Genomic DNA, 15,381 nt, shown 5'->3' on the forward strand with positions numbered 1-15,381 from the left:
CCAAGGTGCAAATACGCCCTCTCAGAGTTCGTTAGTGAACTGCATATTTTTTTGAAGTCGTACTTGCTTAGGCGGCACGTGTGCTAGTTTAGTTTGCGGAGTCCTCCGAGATCGGAGGATGTATTCGATCTTATAACATCAGCCCTCTCTCAATACGACCTGTGAATGGCCTTTGGAACATCAGCTCGGGCTGTTCTTACGTAGAGAAAAAGATTTCTTTGGATTTAATAAAATTTCCTTAATTGAAATGAATTTGAATAGAGCCAACGAACAAATGTTTGATGCAACAAACAGGATTGTCCGGTTTCCCAAACAATAAATATCTTCACGTCAAATAACATATTTTTTTTGTATTTTCATCCAAACATTACAATGGTGGTCACTGGCAATAAATTATTTGAAAGAAGTATCACTGTATCAGAAAGTATCGAAGAAAGTCTTTGTTTCTGTGGAACAATGTTTAATATATAGCGAAGTAAATTCTTTTTTATTGGTTGAAAACAAAATATTTCTTTTAAATAATACCGTTTCTTCCTTTTATCAAACAATATGATTTACTCTAATGATACATTTTCATTCGAACAAAATAATATTTAATTATAAATGATATTTTAAATTATGTTGTTTATATTAAACAAACCCATGTCAAACAAGCACATATACTACATCCAAAGAAACTTTTTTTCTATATATCCCTTATCAAGAAGAAGAAAAAAAGAAGAGATACGCTTTCAAAGAGTTGGCGAAGGCTTTACTATTGCCCTTTAATGATTTGGATATGAATCGCGGCTAGCTCTCTCTTCCTTTTCTTTATCTTCTTTCCTTCTTATCGTTATCGTCCTTTTACGCCGATTCCCTCGACTCGCGCCACGCAAACACGCAATCGAGCGCATTGCTTTTCCGCTCACCTCCTTCGCTCTGAGGTAAATTACAAAGGCCGAGGGTGGACGTTTCGTGCTATTTATAATGTTTATTGCGGTTGCATCAAAAGAGGCTACCACCGAGCTAGCCATGATACCGCGGTGGTTTCTGAAAATTGATGGTGCTCGGTTGGAAAAAGGGTGTGATATGCACCCGTGGCTGTCTGTGAACCGTCGCATCTCCATTCACCCATGTATTCTTTGTCTATGGAATCGACCCCTCCTCTCTCTCTCTCTCTCTCTCTCTCTCTCTCTCTCTCTCTCTCTCTCTCTCTCTGTCCCTCACAGCAAAATATTCAATGAAGGTTCATCGCAAACCCACACACTCGGCGCAACCTTTTTTCCCCACTTTGCTTGATCCATTCTGACGAAATGTCGAATTTACAGGTTGAAATGTCAGGGACTTTTTATTAATTTTGAAGAAGGACTTGCGGCTGTTTTCGCACTTTGTGTGGGCACAATTGAAATCAGTACCAAATGAAAACTTATGAAACGCTGAAGATGAATATAGAGAAGTTTCAAATCTGTCCGCATTTGTCTTGTTTCTAAAAATCAATTCCAAAGAATATATTAATAAGATTATTAATTCCGAATGGAAATAGATTTAAAAATCTACGCTATCTACGTTATTGTATCGAAACCCGAACCTAAATTCACACGCGCGTCATATCACACAATCATCAGCTACTGTGTTTGCTTATTTAGGGACCGGCGCCATAATAATCGACTGCCAAATTCTTTATAACTGATTTTCGAGAACAGATTTTGAAACTTATATATTCTTTTTCAGCGTTTCATAAGCTTTTATTTGGTGCCGGTTTCAATTGTAACCGGTTGTGTCCAGAGCAAATAACAAAGCGGGAACAAAATCGACCTTTTCGCGAGTCTCTCCTTTCAATTTGTTTTTTCCCAATTAAGCATTTTGATAATATTTATTTCAGCAAGTCGGTTTTGTAGAGGCGTATCGTTGTACGGCCGATCTATTATCGTTTGTCTTCATTTTAAATTGTTCACTTATCGTAATTATATTGTAATAACCTCGTAATCGTTCTTGATTATTTTGATTTCTCGTAATTCAACTTCTTGAATTAACTCGCAATTTATCTTCTTGAGAGGAATTAGAGATAAAATATTCTCGATTTCGAACTCTAGGTTGAGACGTTATTTCATAACGGTTAATATGCCTTCGCGCGATAAAAGAGTCAACGGCTGAGGGAACCTGTCGCGGTGGATTTTTTCTGGCGGAATCACGCTTTGTTGTACATAATTTCCTCTCGTCAGTGTCGCGATGCGTTTGGCTCGCACGTATGACGGAGCCTCTCTCTTTCTCTTTCTCTTTTTCTCTCTCTCTCTCTCTCTCTCTCTCTATTTGAACGTTCATAAAGCGAAACGCAACAGGTCGTATAGTCTCCTCTTATGTGTTCGCATAACGGAATATGTTGAATATGATTGAAATTGGGAGAGCAAGCTACACGTAGGGAAATCTTCTAAGAATTATACTGGAGTCCGCGTATTTCGAGGTATTTTTGAGAGCTAACACTCTGTTCTTTAGCCATGTATTCCGTAAAAATAAGAAAGATAAATAATCTTATTCAATAAATAAATTATTGGATAAATAACTCCGTAAAAATAAATAATTTCCGTCTCTCGTTTATAACGAATGATCAAAATATGTCACGCCTACTTACGTTCGTTCTTTTTTCACCTATCTGTCTCGAGCTGTATCGGAAATCGTGTCGTTCACGCACTTACCAGAGTATGAATCAATCGATGCTTATCTCGCTTTACAGATATACCGGACATTCCTGAGAACATCAAGAACTTACGGGCGCTACAGGTGGCGGACTTCAGTAGTAATCCTATTCCAAGGTTACTTAATTATTCTTATCTCCGCTCTATTTTCAAGCGAAATATCGATTCACTTTGTTCACGTTGCGATGTTTCTCTCCGACGCGTTATCGATCTCGTCGCTTCGGCACGATCCGACGTGAGATGAACTTTGATCTTGTCGTTGTTCCAGGCTTCCAGCGGGATTCGTACAGTTAAGAAATCTAACTGTGCTTGGACTTAACGATATGTCCTTAACAAACTTGCCGCCTGATTTTGGAAGGTAATATAAAAATACACTTACAAAAATTGCAAGATCGCTGATACCGCGCGGAGGTATCTCGTTGTTTTATAAATTGTCACGAACGTATTGTTCCCTGGTTTTTAGCTTGGAAGCGTTGCAGTCACTGGAATTAAGAGAGAATTTGCTCAAATCCTTGCCTGAATCGCTCTCCCAACTTTTCAAACTCGTGCGGCTGGATCTCGGTGATAATGAAATTGAGGAATTGGTAAGTGCTGCGACTATAGTTTTATGATAAAAATTCTCTTTTGACCAAATCTCCATTATTGATGATACTTGAAGAACGGCTTTTAGAAGAAGAAATTTATATATGTATATATATATGAATTTTACATCATCATCGTTCGCATTTCATTGCTTCTTCAGTTGTACTTGATATCACGTTGTGGTTTTCGCGTCGAAAGTGATGAAACTGTAACCTCGGTTATAAGTGGAATTAAAAGAACCGACTACTTTTATTGGTTTTCCTTTCCGCAGCCTGCACATATAGGAAAATTACCAGCGCTGGAAGAATTGTGGCTCGATCACAATCAATTGCAACACCTGCCGCCTGAGATCGGCGAACTCAAGACACTGGCGTGCTTAGATGTTTCGGAAAATCGTCTGGAGGATCTCCCCGATGAGATTGGCGGGCTCGAGTCGTTGACGGATCTACATTTGTCGCAGAATGTCATCGAGAAGTTACCTGACGGGCTCGGCGAACTCAAGAAATTAACTATCCTCAAAGTAGACCAAAATAGACTTTCTACTCTAAATCCGAATATAGGGAGGTAAGTGAAGGTGAAGTCTCCGTTGTCTTACCTCGATTGAAATTGGGTACAAGTTGTCAGATAAAAATGAAAAGAGAGCGCCCTCTGACTATGTATTTTACATCACCGTGTATTTTCCAGGTGTGAAAATTTGCAAGAGCTGATTCTTACGGAGAATTTTCTTTTAGAGCTACCAGTGTCTATAGGCAAACTTCACAATTTAAATAATTTGAATGTTGATAGAAATAGCGTGCAATCTTTACCGATAGAAATTGGTAAGATTTTTAAATGTAAACGACGACCCTTCGTCGATATGTGCGATATTGCACACTCCAAGAATGTACGAATCTTCCTAAGGAGACGATTCAATGTAACCTTTGTATTTTCTCTATTTTCCAGGAAATCTAAAGAATCTGGGCGTACTGTCTTTGAGAGACAATAAATTACAATATCTTCCGTCTGAAGTGGGGCAATGCAGTGCACTTCACGTTTTAGACGTGTCTGGCAACAGGTATATAATCTCCCTTCTATTTTGCGACTTGCAATTATTATCATCATTATTATATACTAAAGTAGAATTTTTAAAAGGGAAGGGAGTGAGATTGTGAAACGTAATATTTTTATCAAATATATCAGTCTCGTTCTCAACTCTTATTAATCTTAAATGAATAATTGTGCACAATTGTATTGTACAGGTTACAATATTTACCATACTCCTTGATCAACTTGAGTTTGAAAGCAGTATGGTTAAGTGAGAACCAGGCACAACCGATGTTAACGTTTCAAACGGACGTCGACGAAGAAACGGGGCAAGATGTGCTGACATGTTTCCTTTTACCACAGTTGGAATTCCATCCTGATGGTCAGTAATCGAGAGATTCGTCGTATTTAATCGTATATTAATTGCATAATAAAACAATCGATTCAAATTAATGACAAGAAGCTTCCGAATAAGCTAAAAATATCAATATTAGACCGTAAGAAGCTAATGCACGGATTTAATAGTGCGATAAACAAAGTTAGCACACTTAATAATTAATCATCAAACTATTCAAGTTTTCATTTAATATTTTAAAACAAACATTTATCGCATAATTTGGTTTGTCTTTTCTTTTAGATTCAGGTAGGCTGGCAATGCTGGTTGGTATGAGAAACGTTCATGGTGAGACGCGCGAGTTGAGCGACGACGAAGGTTGGCAAGAAAGAGAAGCATCGAGGACGCATTCGGTGAAATTCACCGATGAGCCGCCAGAAGCCGATAAAGAGGTATGTTTATTTAACTTTTTCTCTCTCTCTTTCTCTTTTAAAAGAGATTTCGTAATCGATGTCACCGCTTCTCTGTAACTTCTCTGTTTTTTTAGACTCCATTCGTACGCCAGAACACGCCGCATCCGAAAGAATTGAAAGCCAAGGCGCACAAGTTGTTCAGCAAAGGAAGAAGTGAAAGCCGATCGGCATCCACGGATGAACAAGTAAATTTTCAGCGTTTAGTTTTTGTCAAAATGACATTCCAATTGTTCTTGCGTTTAGTTCTTATATGGTATTAACGGGCTTTGTTTCGCGTTACTCTGCGAGCTAATAAACGTAAAACTTTCGCAGGATGTTTCTCAAACATTTGGATTAGATAAGACAGAATCGGAAGTGCCAGTCAATACTGCGGACGTGCCACAGTCTACTGAGCAAGAAGGAATCGTGGAATGTAATGATGTGCAACAAAATGAGCATAAAATGCCCACACCTGGCACTGAATCTGACAGCACGGGTGCTCAACTTAATAAAGAGATGGACAATCCTCCCGCTCAGTATGCTACAGAATTTAATGCAGTAAGCAAATTTGTGGAAATCTCTTCGTTAAAATAGTCATTATATAGGACAGTTATTATTTATTCAAAGTGCCTAGTTTTCACATTCAATTTTAACAATCAAAATGCTTATTGACTGAAATATACCTACAGACCTTGACAACTCGCAATGTCATTATATCGGACCTTGTTAATGTGAGAAAATTATTTTCTTCGCAGAATGCAAGAACTGAAAATTCTGTCCCAGAATCAAAAGAGGGGAATGAGGAAGAAGAAGAAGAGTCTGAGAATGAAGATGTGCAGAGACACGTTGAATTCAATATTATAGAAGATCCAAATTACGAGGATTCTTGTGATTCCAATAAGCCCAATAAACTACAGCGTAGAGACACTCCGCATCATCTAAAGAACAAACGCATCCAAGCAGTTGACAAAGAGAAAGTTGCTGCCATTATCGCACAGGTGGATATTTGCTGTCAACGAATAAAAAATTTGTAACAGAGTTTTATACAAATAGAAAAGATATTTATAGTGGACGTACATAATTTTTTCGTAATTCGAAAAGTAGGACAATGTCTCAAAAACTGATCACTGAAATAATCTCCTGAAATGCAATTTTCCCGAAAGATCGAAAGCATGCAATTGTCCTCGAAATTTCTAACGAAATCCAAATTGAATCCTTATCGTTATAACTAGAGTTACTTTTACGATTTCCAGTCTTGCACTTACACGCATAAGAGGGAGAAAGAGAGAGAAGAATCCGAGAAGTATTAAAAAGTTGAAAAGTTATAATTAACTCTAGTTGTAATGGTAAATAATGGTACATACATACACATGATGCAGTGCGCAGCAATACCGTATGAATATTCGGCTAATTTGTATAAACTGTATGTGGAATATAGCGGCAATTGAATGCACTTTTCTCGAGTATCAAATTATACCCACCATATATGTCCACTATATTTACTTATTAACGTCAAAATATTAGTATTAAAGGAACACGATTGTCAGAATAATTAGCCGTAAACAATGCGCGCTTATCCAGGTGGAATAAAAAATGACGGTGACGTGAAAACGGTGAAAACATGATTGAAAAATGATTTTTATAATGATTTTCTCGTCATTTTTATATCACTTACGTCATCGTCATTTTCTGTTCTATTTGGGTATTCTATTCTAACTGTTTGAGTGCCACGCAATGCGATCGCGCCGCTTTCGTTCAGTTTCAAAAGAGCCATCGGCACAGTAGGAAAAAATGCGCTCATAGAGACCGTAGCGTACTGTCAGTGTTATCAGTGTACCCGAAGAGGTGTTACTAAAATCAAACTTTATCAGTCGTAATCTTTATAAAAATTTTCTCGTGAAAAGTGAGTGAAAAAGCGAAACAGTAGAGAAGCGCGACCGCGTTGCTCGGCACTTTCGAACGTATTTTGCGTACGTGGCACTCCAACGGTAAAATTATATTTATTAAAGCGTTTATATATAGTTGGCATTAATATCGACGTACATCTTGTATTTATAGGCACTGAAAAAGGTTAACGCCGAGTCTTCTGCACCTGCACCAACACAAGTAGAATCTGCGGAAACATTCGATACGCATAGTCAAGGTGAATGTAAAAACAAAATTGAATATAGTGAACGTACATTCAGCACTAACACCGCTCACTAAGCGGCCGGTGAGCTTTCGAATTCGATTGGTTTACGCTTTGGATCATGATTAATTCGGAGAGAATACACCAACGAAGCTCGAGCTCTCAGTGAATGGTTGTAGTACTGATTGCACGCATTATATAGTTGCGCTCAAGTCTAATTGTTCATATTACACTTTGCTGCAGGATAGTTTGCATATTGATCAACGTTTGTCCATTCACAATCTTTATCAGAATTGTAGTATATGGTTATTATCTTGTAGTAACGATAAATTAATTTTTTGAGGGGAATGGAGTCTCTTATCCTGCTAGTTTTAAAAGCCATTCACGTTGCTTGAATGTATTGTTTGATGGGGGGAGGGTACGATAAGAGTCTTACTCACCTACCATCTTATCATTAATCCGGTTATCAGTGTATCTCTCGATAGAACGTTTAGTATGAAAGTTGGGACATTGTGATAGAGTACTCGTTTATATGTGCCCTGTGATATTTCCCGCGTGGACGGATTAAAACGAGAAAATTGTTTGACATAATGCCTAGAAAATATAAATGTTATATCAGAAACAAGAGTATCAGAGCAAAGAAATGTCGGTATATAAAATGCATAATAATGATAAACTATATATATAATATACATATATATTATATACAGTGATTATGTATTTTCACCAACATTTGGCTAAAGTATATTAATGTGTTGCACAAAACATAATTGCTAACTGGAAATTTGCCATTTTAGATGCAACATCTGACATTGAACCGACGTTAGAAGTACGAGAGGAGCAATATGAAATTCACATAGAAAGAACGACAGGTGGTTTAGGCCTGTCAATTGCTGGTGGTAAAGGTTCGACACCTTTCAAAGGTGAAGACGAGGGGATTTTTATTTCAAAAGTTACCGAAGGTAAATATTATTCTCTTAATATTTTAAATATTTATGAAAAGAGCCTTTGTGACTTTGTGAAAAACAACGTATCTGTTTCAGCGACAATTTCGTGTTGTTCAACGTTAACGCCTCTTTTGCTATCTGTATTAATTCTGTCATCTTGTTTTCGTTAATCAGAACACGTTATTACGCGTTTACAAATATTTCTGCTAACTTTTGTAAAACACTCGTTCAGATATAAAACGATTTACTTTGTGCATTTTCAGGTGGGCCTGCGGATTTGGCTGGTTTGAGGATAGGGGATAAAGTGATATCCGTAAATGGAGTATCGGTAGTAAATGTAGATCATTACGATGCCGTGGAAGTGTTGAAAGCGTGCGGACGCGTTCTTGTATTAGTTATCATAAGGGAAGTCACAAGGATAGTTCCGCCATACGAGGAGGTATGTACAAATAATTTCTTATACTTTTATTATCTTCTCTATTATTTCATGGTAATATTACTAGTATGGGTGAAAGATCGTTATCCTCGTCTACAAACGTTATTATTTCATGGCAATATTACTAGTATGGGTGAAAGATCGTTATCCTTGTCTACAAACAAGACTGACTTGACTTTCGTTACTATTTTCAGACGCCGACAAGAAAAGATTCCGTATCTTCTAGTTTGAGTACAAGTAGAGCACCAAGTGCAACATCATACGTTTCGTCCACAGCATTATCACATACTTTAGAAAACGGTGATACGTCCACATCTCATGACACTCCGAAGGTAACACGTTCGTGTCTGATACTTTCGATGACTCTTTTAACAGAAGCGCGATATTGACCTGATCTTAATACACTGTATTCCACAGATGAGAAAGATCCCCGAGCCCATAGCAGCTATAAAGGCGAATAGTGAACCTATGATGCCTGTTCTTGTTCATACGACATTAATACGTGATCCAAATGGGCTCGGTTTCAGTATTTCCGGCGGAGAAGGTGCATCTAAGAATAACAGCGATGTAAGCATTTTTTGTGATACAAACTTACTATACTTAACACATTTGCGACTAGCGTCATATATCTGCGAGAGCAAAAAATCTTTCTTATGTCCATGTTATCAAACTATCTTGCATAATTAGTTAGAAAGTAAAGAAAATACGGGGTAATCTGTGGAGAGAGACCTTCAAATAAATCGTGGTAGTGAATATGTTAATATTATTTATTTTATGTAATTATCATAGATTTTTATATATTCACACACATTCATATCTTCGACGTTTTCAGATAATATCCATCTCGAGAATAACGGACGGCGGGGTTGCCCAAAAAGATGGCAAGCTGTTGGTCGGAGACAAAGTGATATCCGTGAGTACATTTCCACCGAGTTTATTAAATTCACATCGGCCGATAATATTCAGCTTCCATCTTGATCGAGACCCGTGCTGTTTGTGTAATATGTTTCGTTCACGTTAAACAATCGTCGTGTAACTTGCAGATTAACGGAGTTGAGATGAGAGGAGCGAAGCACGAGCAAGCGGTGGCTTTGCTCACCAGTACGGAAAGATTCGTTCGATTGGTGGTCGAACGGGAAGTACCACTTTCTCAAGCGAATCCCGCGACCGCCGTGACTCCCTCGGAGAAGTCGCCGCGTGTCATAGGTGCGCCCAAGCCTTACACAGGGCTGTACAATGCCAACAGCTATATGGCGAACAGACCCGGGTACGGCGGCTACCGTCGCTCCATAGACGCCGATAAAGCTTTGTCGCCGAGTCCTACGTCAAAGACGCCACCGCCGCCGCCGCCGCCGCCGGCGACGTATCCCGCGAGATCCGATCTCGTCGTCAATGACGCGCCCAAGATGAACGGCGTGACCGAGCCGGGTAGCGCGTTGAAGAACGTTTCGCCCGTGTCCCCTAGCCCGACTATTAATCAGGCATATCCGCAGCCCGCCCCGCGACATAGCGTTTCGCAGACGACGTTCGCGCCCACGAACAATGCCGGTTCTACGACTCCCGGCGTGGAGCCCAGCACGCAGAGACCGGCGTCTCCGCAGGAGGACATACAGGTACCGAAGCCAATCACCAACGAGGAATTTCAGGCTATGATCCCCGCTCATTTCCTCCGACCCCCGACATCCTCGCCCTCACCAGACTCCCACCAGGGCCCCATTGTGACAGTGACGATCAAGCAGCCCGATAATTTGCCTGGAGACGTTAACTTTCCTCCAGCTCCCACCACACTCGGTAAAGTTACTGAAACCATCACAAAGAGCACGCTCACCGAGACCGTCGTAACTCGAGTGACCGACAACCAGTTGGTGCAACCGCTCATTATCGAGGTACGTGCCCGGTAGTTAGGATCGCATCGAATATATGTATTGCACACTTATCGGCGTAACCCTGTACTTTATCCTCTATGGAAGCTTTACTTTCCATTATGTTTCATCATTTATCTCACTTTCGTCGATTTTTACATTGATTTAAGCTCGTATCGCATGCCCTTGGTACACACTGATTCACTTCTTTCAAATTTCTTTCCGAGAACGGGTTGAGAGGTGTCTCGTTTTGCTTTCCACACGTGTGCGTAAAATGCACGAGAGTGCGTATCCGCGTACACGTGGTAAGAGAATAACTATTTTACACGCATTCGCTACACACATGTGCACTTTTACGAATAAGAGGAAAATTAATAAGTGAAAGAACGTCTACTAATCTTTCCTCATTTATATTCGACAAATAATATTCCAACTTTTTCACTTCTAGCTTATTTCCATGCTACGATGATAATTATAACTCTAAAGCAATCGTGCGCTTCAATTTCGGTCAAATATATATAAGAAATATATATATTCCAAATTTTACGGAGATTATTTCTTAAGATTAATTAAAATGTAATAATAAATAATAATTAATAATTAAAATTAATTTAAAAACTTAAGATTAATTGCAATATATACTCCAAATTTTACAGAGATTATTCCTTAAGATTAATTAAAACGCGTGTGCTCTTATATATCTTTGAATCTCCTTCTTCTAACATTTTATAATTGTCTTAATTTAAACGCGCAGAAAATAGTGAAAAGCGCAATTGGAAGAAATTATTTTACATCTTCATTGTTTTTATGTATCATCATCCTTTCCTGTTGAACCTGATCTTGTCCAAGTCATAGCATTTTTCTTGTACATAATTAGATACATAATTGAGAAATATTTAAGCAAATATTCGCGCAAAATTGCATTATAAAAGGAACGAGCATGAAAGAACCATATGTTCTCAAAACGAAGATTTTACGGTCTACTTTCTATAATGATTCAGCATGTTTAAATATTTATGTTACAATTAATTCTCCCTTATGTGTACGTGAATATTTGTGCTCAGTTATATTTCTCCTACGTCTAATTTTATATATTTTTCGTAAATTATGTTTTAAAAGATATTCTCAATGAACTAATGTAAAAGAATATATATATTAACGATGGCTTTAGTTAGAATCAATTTAACTATCGATGGACTATCATAAACAAGTTGCTTATCCTCTGGCATGGAAATAGGTAAGTAGTGTAGATCTGTTGTGTCGTCCTATGTCATTCCTAGTGAAAAGGAATAAATAGAGCCGCCTTTATCGTAATTTTATTTCAGCAAAACTTACGTCAATGTATATTCGTTATCTTACGCAACTTACGTCTCGAAAAATTCTTCTAAACTCTTATTATTCCATTAATAATTTTAACACCTTGTAAAATTAAAAGCTTTGTTCGAATGTATAATCAATTCAGTGATTATTGCGTTTAGGACGTTGTCCTTGTGAAAGAAGGCTCTTTGGGCTTCAGTATCATAGGAGGGACAGATCATTCGTGTACTCCATTCGGTGCGAAGGAACCTGGAATTTTTATATCTCATGTAAGTTAATTTCCTTGTAATTTTAGTTTTATCAACAGTTTTATCTTCATTTATATATATATATTTTCTTTATTTTAATGTATTTATATACGTCTATTTCTTTATCGTATATATTAAATTTTTTTAAATAAATATGTTAGGTTGTTCCTGGTGGCATAGCAGCCAAGTCTGGTAAATTAAGGATGGGTGATAGGATACTGAAGGTGAATGGTACCGATGTGACGAAGGCCACTCATCAAGAAGCGGTAATGGAACTTCTAAGACCGGGAGATCAAATTGTGCTTACCATTCAACATGATCCGCTTCCGGAGTGCTATCAGGTAAATACTATGTAACATCGCTGAACACAATGTCGCTCTTAAACAGCTGTCTAACTTAGTGATGCTTATAGAGCTATAAGTTTACAATATATCAGATAAAGATATATTACAAAATTTTACACACGTATGCATATTCTTTTCACCACTTGGCGGACTGACTTTATTTTCACATCATACAACGATTTATATTTATATACGTTCTTTGGAACATATACATATATAGCATAGTGTCACTATGGTTTCTTAAATATTCATTCAGAATGCGACACACGATTAGTAAAATGATTTTTCTACAGTTTTTAGATCACTATTCACAATTGTATTGTAAATATATGCACACCTAAGAAGCCGTTTCTTAGAGAAGGATCGCTACTTAATTGTTTTATGCTTAGAACTTTAGGCACTCTACTCAACAAGTGAGATACTTTTCAGGAATATTTCTTTCTTCGTGTTCCGTTTCTTAAGGAATGCTTGTAGTCGCAAACACAGTGGCACTCGGTGCTTTTACGTGTGATTATTATTTCTTTACCTAATGCGGGTTTTCTCTTATAATTTGCCCCACAAGCTGGTCGAAATAGAGTACATCCCTGTGACAGTAAGTACTCGATGCATTTGACCCGTGATTTTATGTTCTTATTTACGCTTCTCCCCTCCCCCCCCCCCCCCCCCCNCCCCCCCCCCCCCCACACCACGGCTGCGAACTTCACTATTAGGTTTACGAATGACTCGCTTTTGCTTATGCTGACCTATCGTTTTAATTTATTATACTTTGATTTCCAGAGCTTCTTGTGCTTCGTGTCATGCCATTATGCTTGGTACTATTAAATATCGAATAAAACTGTGAGACGGTTTCATCTCTACGAAAATTCAGTTGGATTTTATCTGTTCTTGCGATCTTTTAAGTGTCAGTGTTTAAGACACCCTTTTCGTCAACTCCCCTCGCGATTTACAGCATTGAATTGTTCTCTTACCTCGCCCGTAAATTTGCAAACACCGTTAAGAGTATATAAATAGCTGTCAGTCGTCCTTGAGTGTAAATCAACCGTTTTATAACACAGATGTAGAGAGTACATATATAGTTTTCAAAGATGAAGGTGTAACGATGATACATTGAGTAGTTTTGTAATATCCTTTCTTTTCTCTCCTGATTCTATCTACGGAAACCTTGAGATCAAGGATCGACAGTCTCTTACCTAGGGAATTGATTTACCTTGTTTTAGGAATTAGTAATAATAAAGGAAGCAGGCGAGAAACTTGGTATGCACATCAAAGGAGGACTCCGAGGACAAAAGGGTAATCCTCTCGACCACACCGACGAGGGCGTTTTTATATCGAAAATCAATTCCGGCGGTGCAGCCAAGAGAGACGGGCGGTTGAAGGCAAGTGTACATTTGTCATGTTCGCATATTGTTCTTAACCTCTTGTCTCAGCGTACTTGTGCTCATACGTCGGCGTATCTTTTTAACAGGTTGGCATGAGGCTACTGGAGGTCAATGGCACATCGTTACTGGGCGCAACTCATCAAGAGGCCGTGAACATTCTCCGGTGCTCGGGAAATACGATCACGCTGGTCGTGTGTAAGGGTTACGACAAGAGCGAAGTCGAGCCGATATTATCGTTGTCCCAAGAGGTCCTCAGGGATCCTAAGGAAGCTAAAGCACCGCACGAGTTAAGAGACCCAACTGCGGATGGCACTAAATCTCTGTCGCAAAGTGTGTCCAGCTTGGACCGAGACGACGAGGAGGCTGCGACGCTCAGGCAGGAGCAAGAGATGAAGGCCGAACTTGTTGCTTGGGAGCAAGAAGAGCGAGAACGCGCGCTGGTTGAGCAGAGAGAAAAATCCACACCCGAGAAAGTAAGACTTATTATTATTTGAGTTGTACATTTTATTTGGAAAATTATATCACTACCCATCCATGTTTCTGTTCGCTTTGTGTGGTTTTTTTTTACATAGAAATCACGGAATATTCTTTTTTAGCAATATAAAATGAAAAGTCTTAAATATACTCAATGTATACTTGTAGTATACTTATATCAATGTGCTGAAGGCACAGGATTAATGACGTCAAAAGAGAAAATACATAGTCAAAATTCCTACAAAATATGTTGAAATGAAAAGATACGATCTATAAAACGACATTCGCAATTGATCGGGCAGATCTGTAAAATACACCGAAAATTTATTCTCTTTCGGCGATCAACAAATAATCGTAAGATTAACGTGCAATCCACTTTTTTTAACCTGTCATATCGTGATTTTGTCTTATTTTTTGTCAATTTTATGATTTTTTATTTATTGACTTAAAGCCAAAGGGAAAGTTTTTGAAGTATTTTGAAGAAATGTGTTCTCAATCGATTGCAAGTGGTCATTTTACGGATATATCTTTTCATTTAAACATACTTTGCAGAAATTTTCTCGTTTCTGCGATATCATAATGGCATAGATTCAAGAGTTTAAAAATTTTTTAATTAATCAAGATAATTGCGAAATATTTGTATACGTAAATAAAATTGTACGCATCATATTAATTGCACCATCTTGGCACAGGTATTAGATGTCGTACGAGCAGCAGAGTCATTAGTGAGCAAATCGAACAGTCCCGTCGACATGGTACCGCCAAAATCACCGGGGGGTACGAAAGATCTCAAAACTACCACTATCGTTATGAGTAAACACACATTAGCACCTCAGAATCCTAATGTGAGTATTATACTAAATATTGTTTTCCTCAAACTACTTTAGATCTCTCTCGTAATTTTCAAGATGTAATCGCGACTTTAAAATACATGTAGTTTATACAGAGTGTACCGCAACTACCGTCATTCAGCTTCATTTATCCCTTGAGCAATTTCTTCCTTAGGAAATTGATACTTTGACAGTGAAATAACGGTATTCTTTTTTTGTTTGGACTTGTAATATTCGTGATTTTCTAATGCTGACGGTAGTGCTGGAACACTCTGTATGTGTACATATCACTGGGAGTAAAAGTGGTATCATAGGTAGAAAAAGTTATCACTCTAACTTAGGTGTAAAATAGA

General features: G+C 38.2%; 1 protein-coding gene across 8 annotated transcripts in view; it reads left to right on the top strand.

Moving 5' to 3' along the window:
* LOC106741750 (protein lap4) overlaps window positions 1-15,381 on the top strand; it is a 35,876-nt gene that overhangs the window by 5,758 nt on the left and 14,737 nt on the right. For 6 of the 8 annotated variants that reach the window (XR_001374208.1, XR_001374209.1, XM_014614033.1 and 3 more), the window contains exons 3-26: window positions 2,711-2,789; window positions 2,941-3,030; window positions 3,136-3,256; window positions 3,526-3,818; window positions 3,939-4,072; window positions 4,197-4,308; window positions 4,493-4,659; window positions 4,915-5,063; window positions 5,159-5,269; window positions 5,397-5,621; window positions 5,819-6,061; window positions 7,122-7,206; window positions 7,989-8,153; window positions 8,402-8,577; window positions 8,769-8,906; window positions 8,992-9,141; window positions 9,407-9,487; window positions 9,618-10,460; window positions 11,915-12,022; window positions 12,163-12,342; window positions 12,908-12,937; window positions 13,563-13,721; window positions 13,811-14,197; window positions 14,891-15,043. Coding sequence is in view for 6 of the 8 variants with exons in the window: in XM_014614033.1 (XP_014469519.1) it covers window positions 2,711-2,789; window positions 2,941-3,030; window positions 3,136-3,256; window positions 3,526-3,818; window positions 3,939-4,072; window positions 4,197-4,308; window positions 4,493-4,659; window positions 4,915-5,063; window positions 5,159-5,269; window positions 5,397-5,621; window positions 5,819-6,061; window positions 7,122-7,206; window positions 7,989-8,153; window positions 8,402-8,577; window positions 8,769-8,906; window positions 8,992-9,141; window positions 9,407-9,487; window positions 9,618-10,460; window positions 11,915-12,022; window positions 12,163-12,342; window positions 12,908-12,937; window positions 13,563-13,721; window positions 13,811-14,197; window positions 14,891-15,043 (4,379 nt within the window). In the remaining 2 variants the exon portion in view is untranslated. The remainder of the gene's footprint in view (window positions 1-2,710; window positions 2,790-2,940; window positions 3,031-3,135; window positions 3,257-3,525; window positions 3,819-3,938; window positions 4,073-4,196; window positions 4,309-4,492; window positions 4,660-4,914; window positions 5,064-5,158; window positions 5,270-5,396; window positions 5,622-5,818; window positions 6,062-7,121; window positions 7,207-7,988; window positions 8,154-8,401; window positions 8,578-8,768; window positions 8,907-8,991; window positions 9,142-9,406; window positions 9,488-9,617; window positions 10,461-11,914; window positions 12,023-12,162; window positions 12,343-12,907; window positions 12,938-13,562; window positions 13,722-13,810; window positions 14,198-14,890; window positions 15,044-15,381) is intronic. The other 2 variants (XM_014614038.1, XM_014614035.1) reach the window with 2 other exon arrangements.

Source organism: Dinoponera quadriceps, unplaced genomic scaffold (assembly GCF_001313825.1).
Source record: "Dinoponera quadriceps isolate SergipeBrazil2010 unplaced genomic scaffold, ASM131382v1 scaffold587, whole genome shotgun sequence".
NCBI lineage: Eukaryota > Metazoa > Arthropoda > Insecta > Hymenoptera > Formicidae > Dinoponera > Dinoponera quadriceps.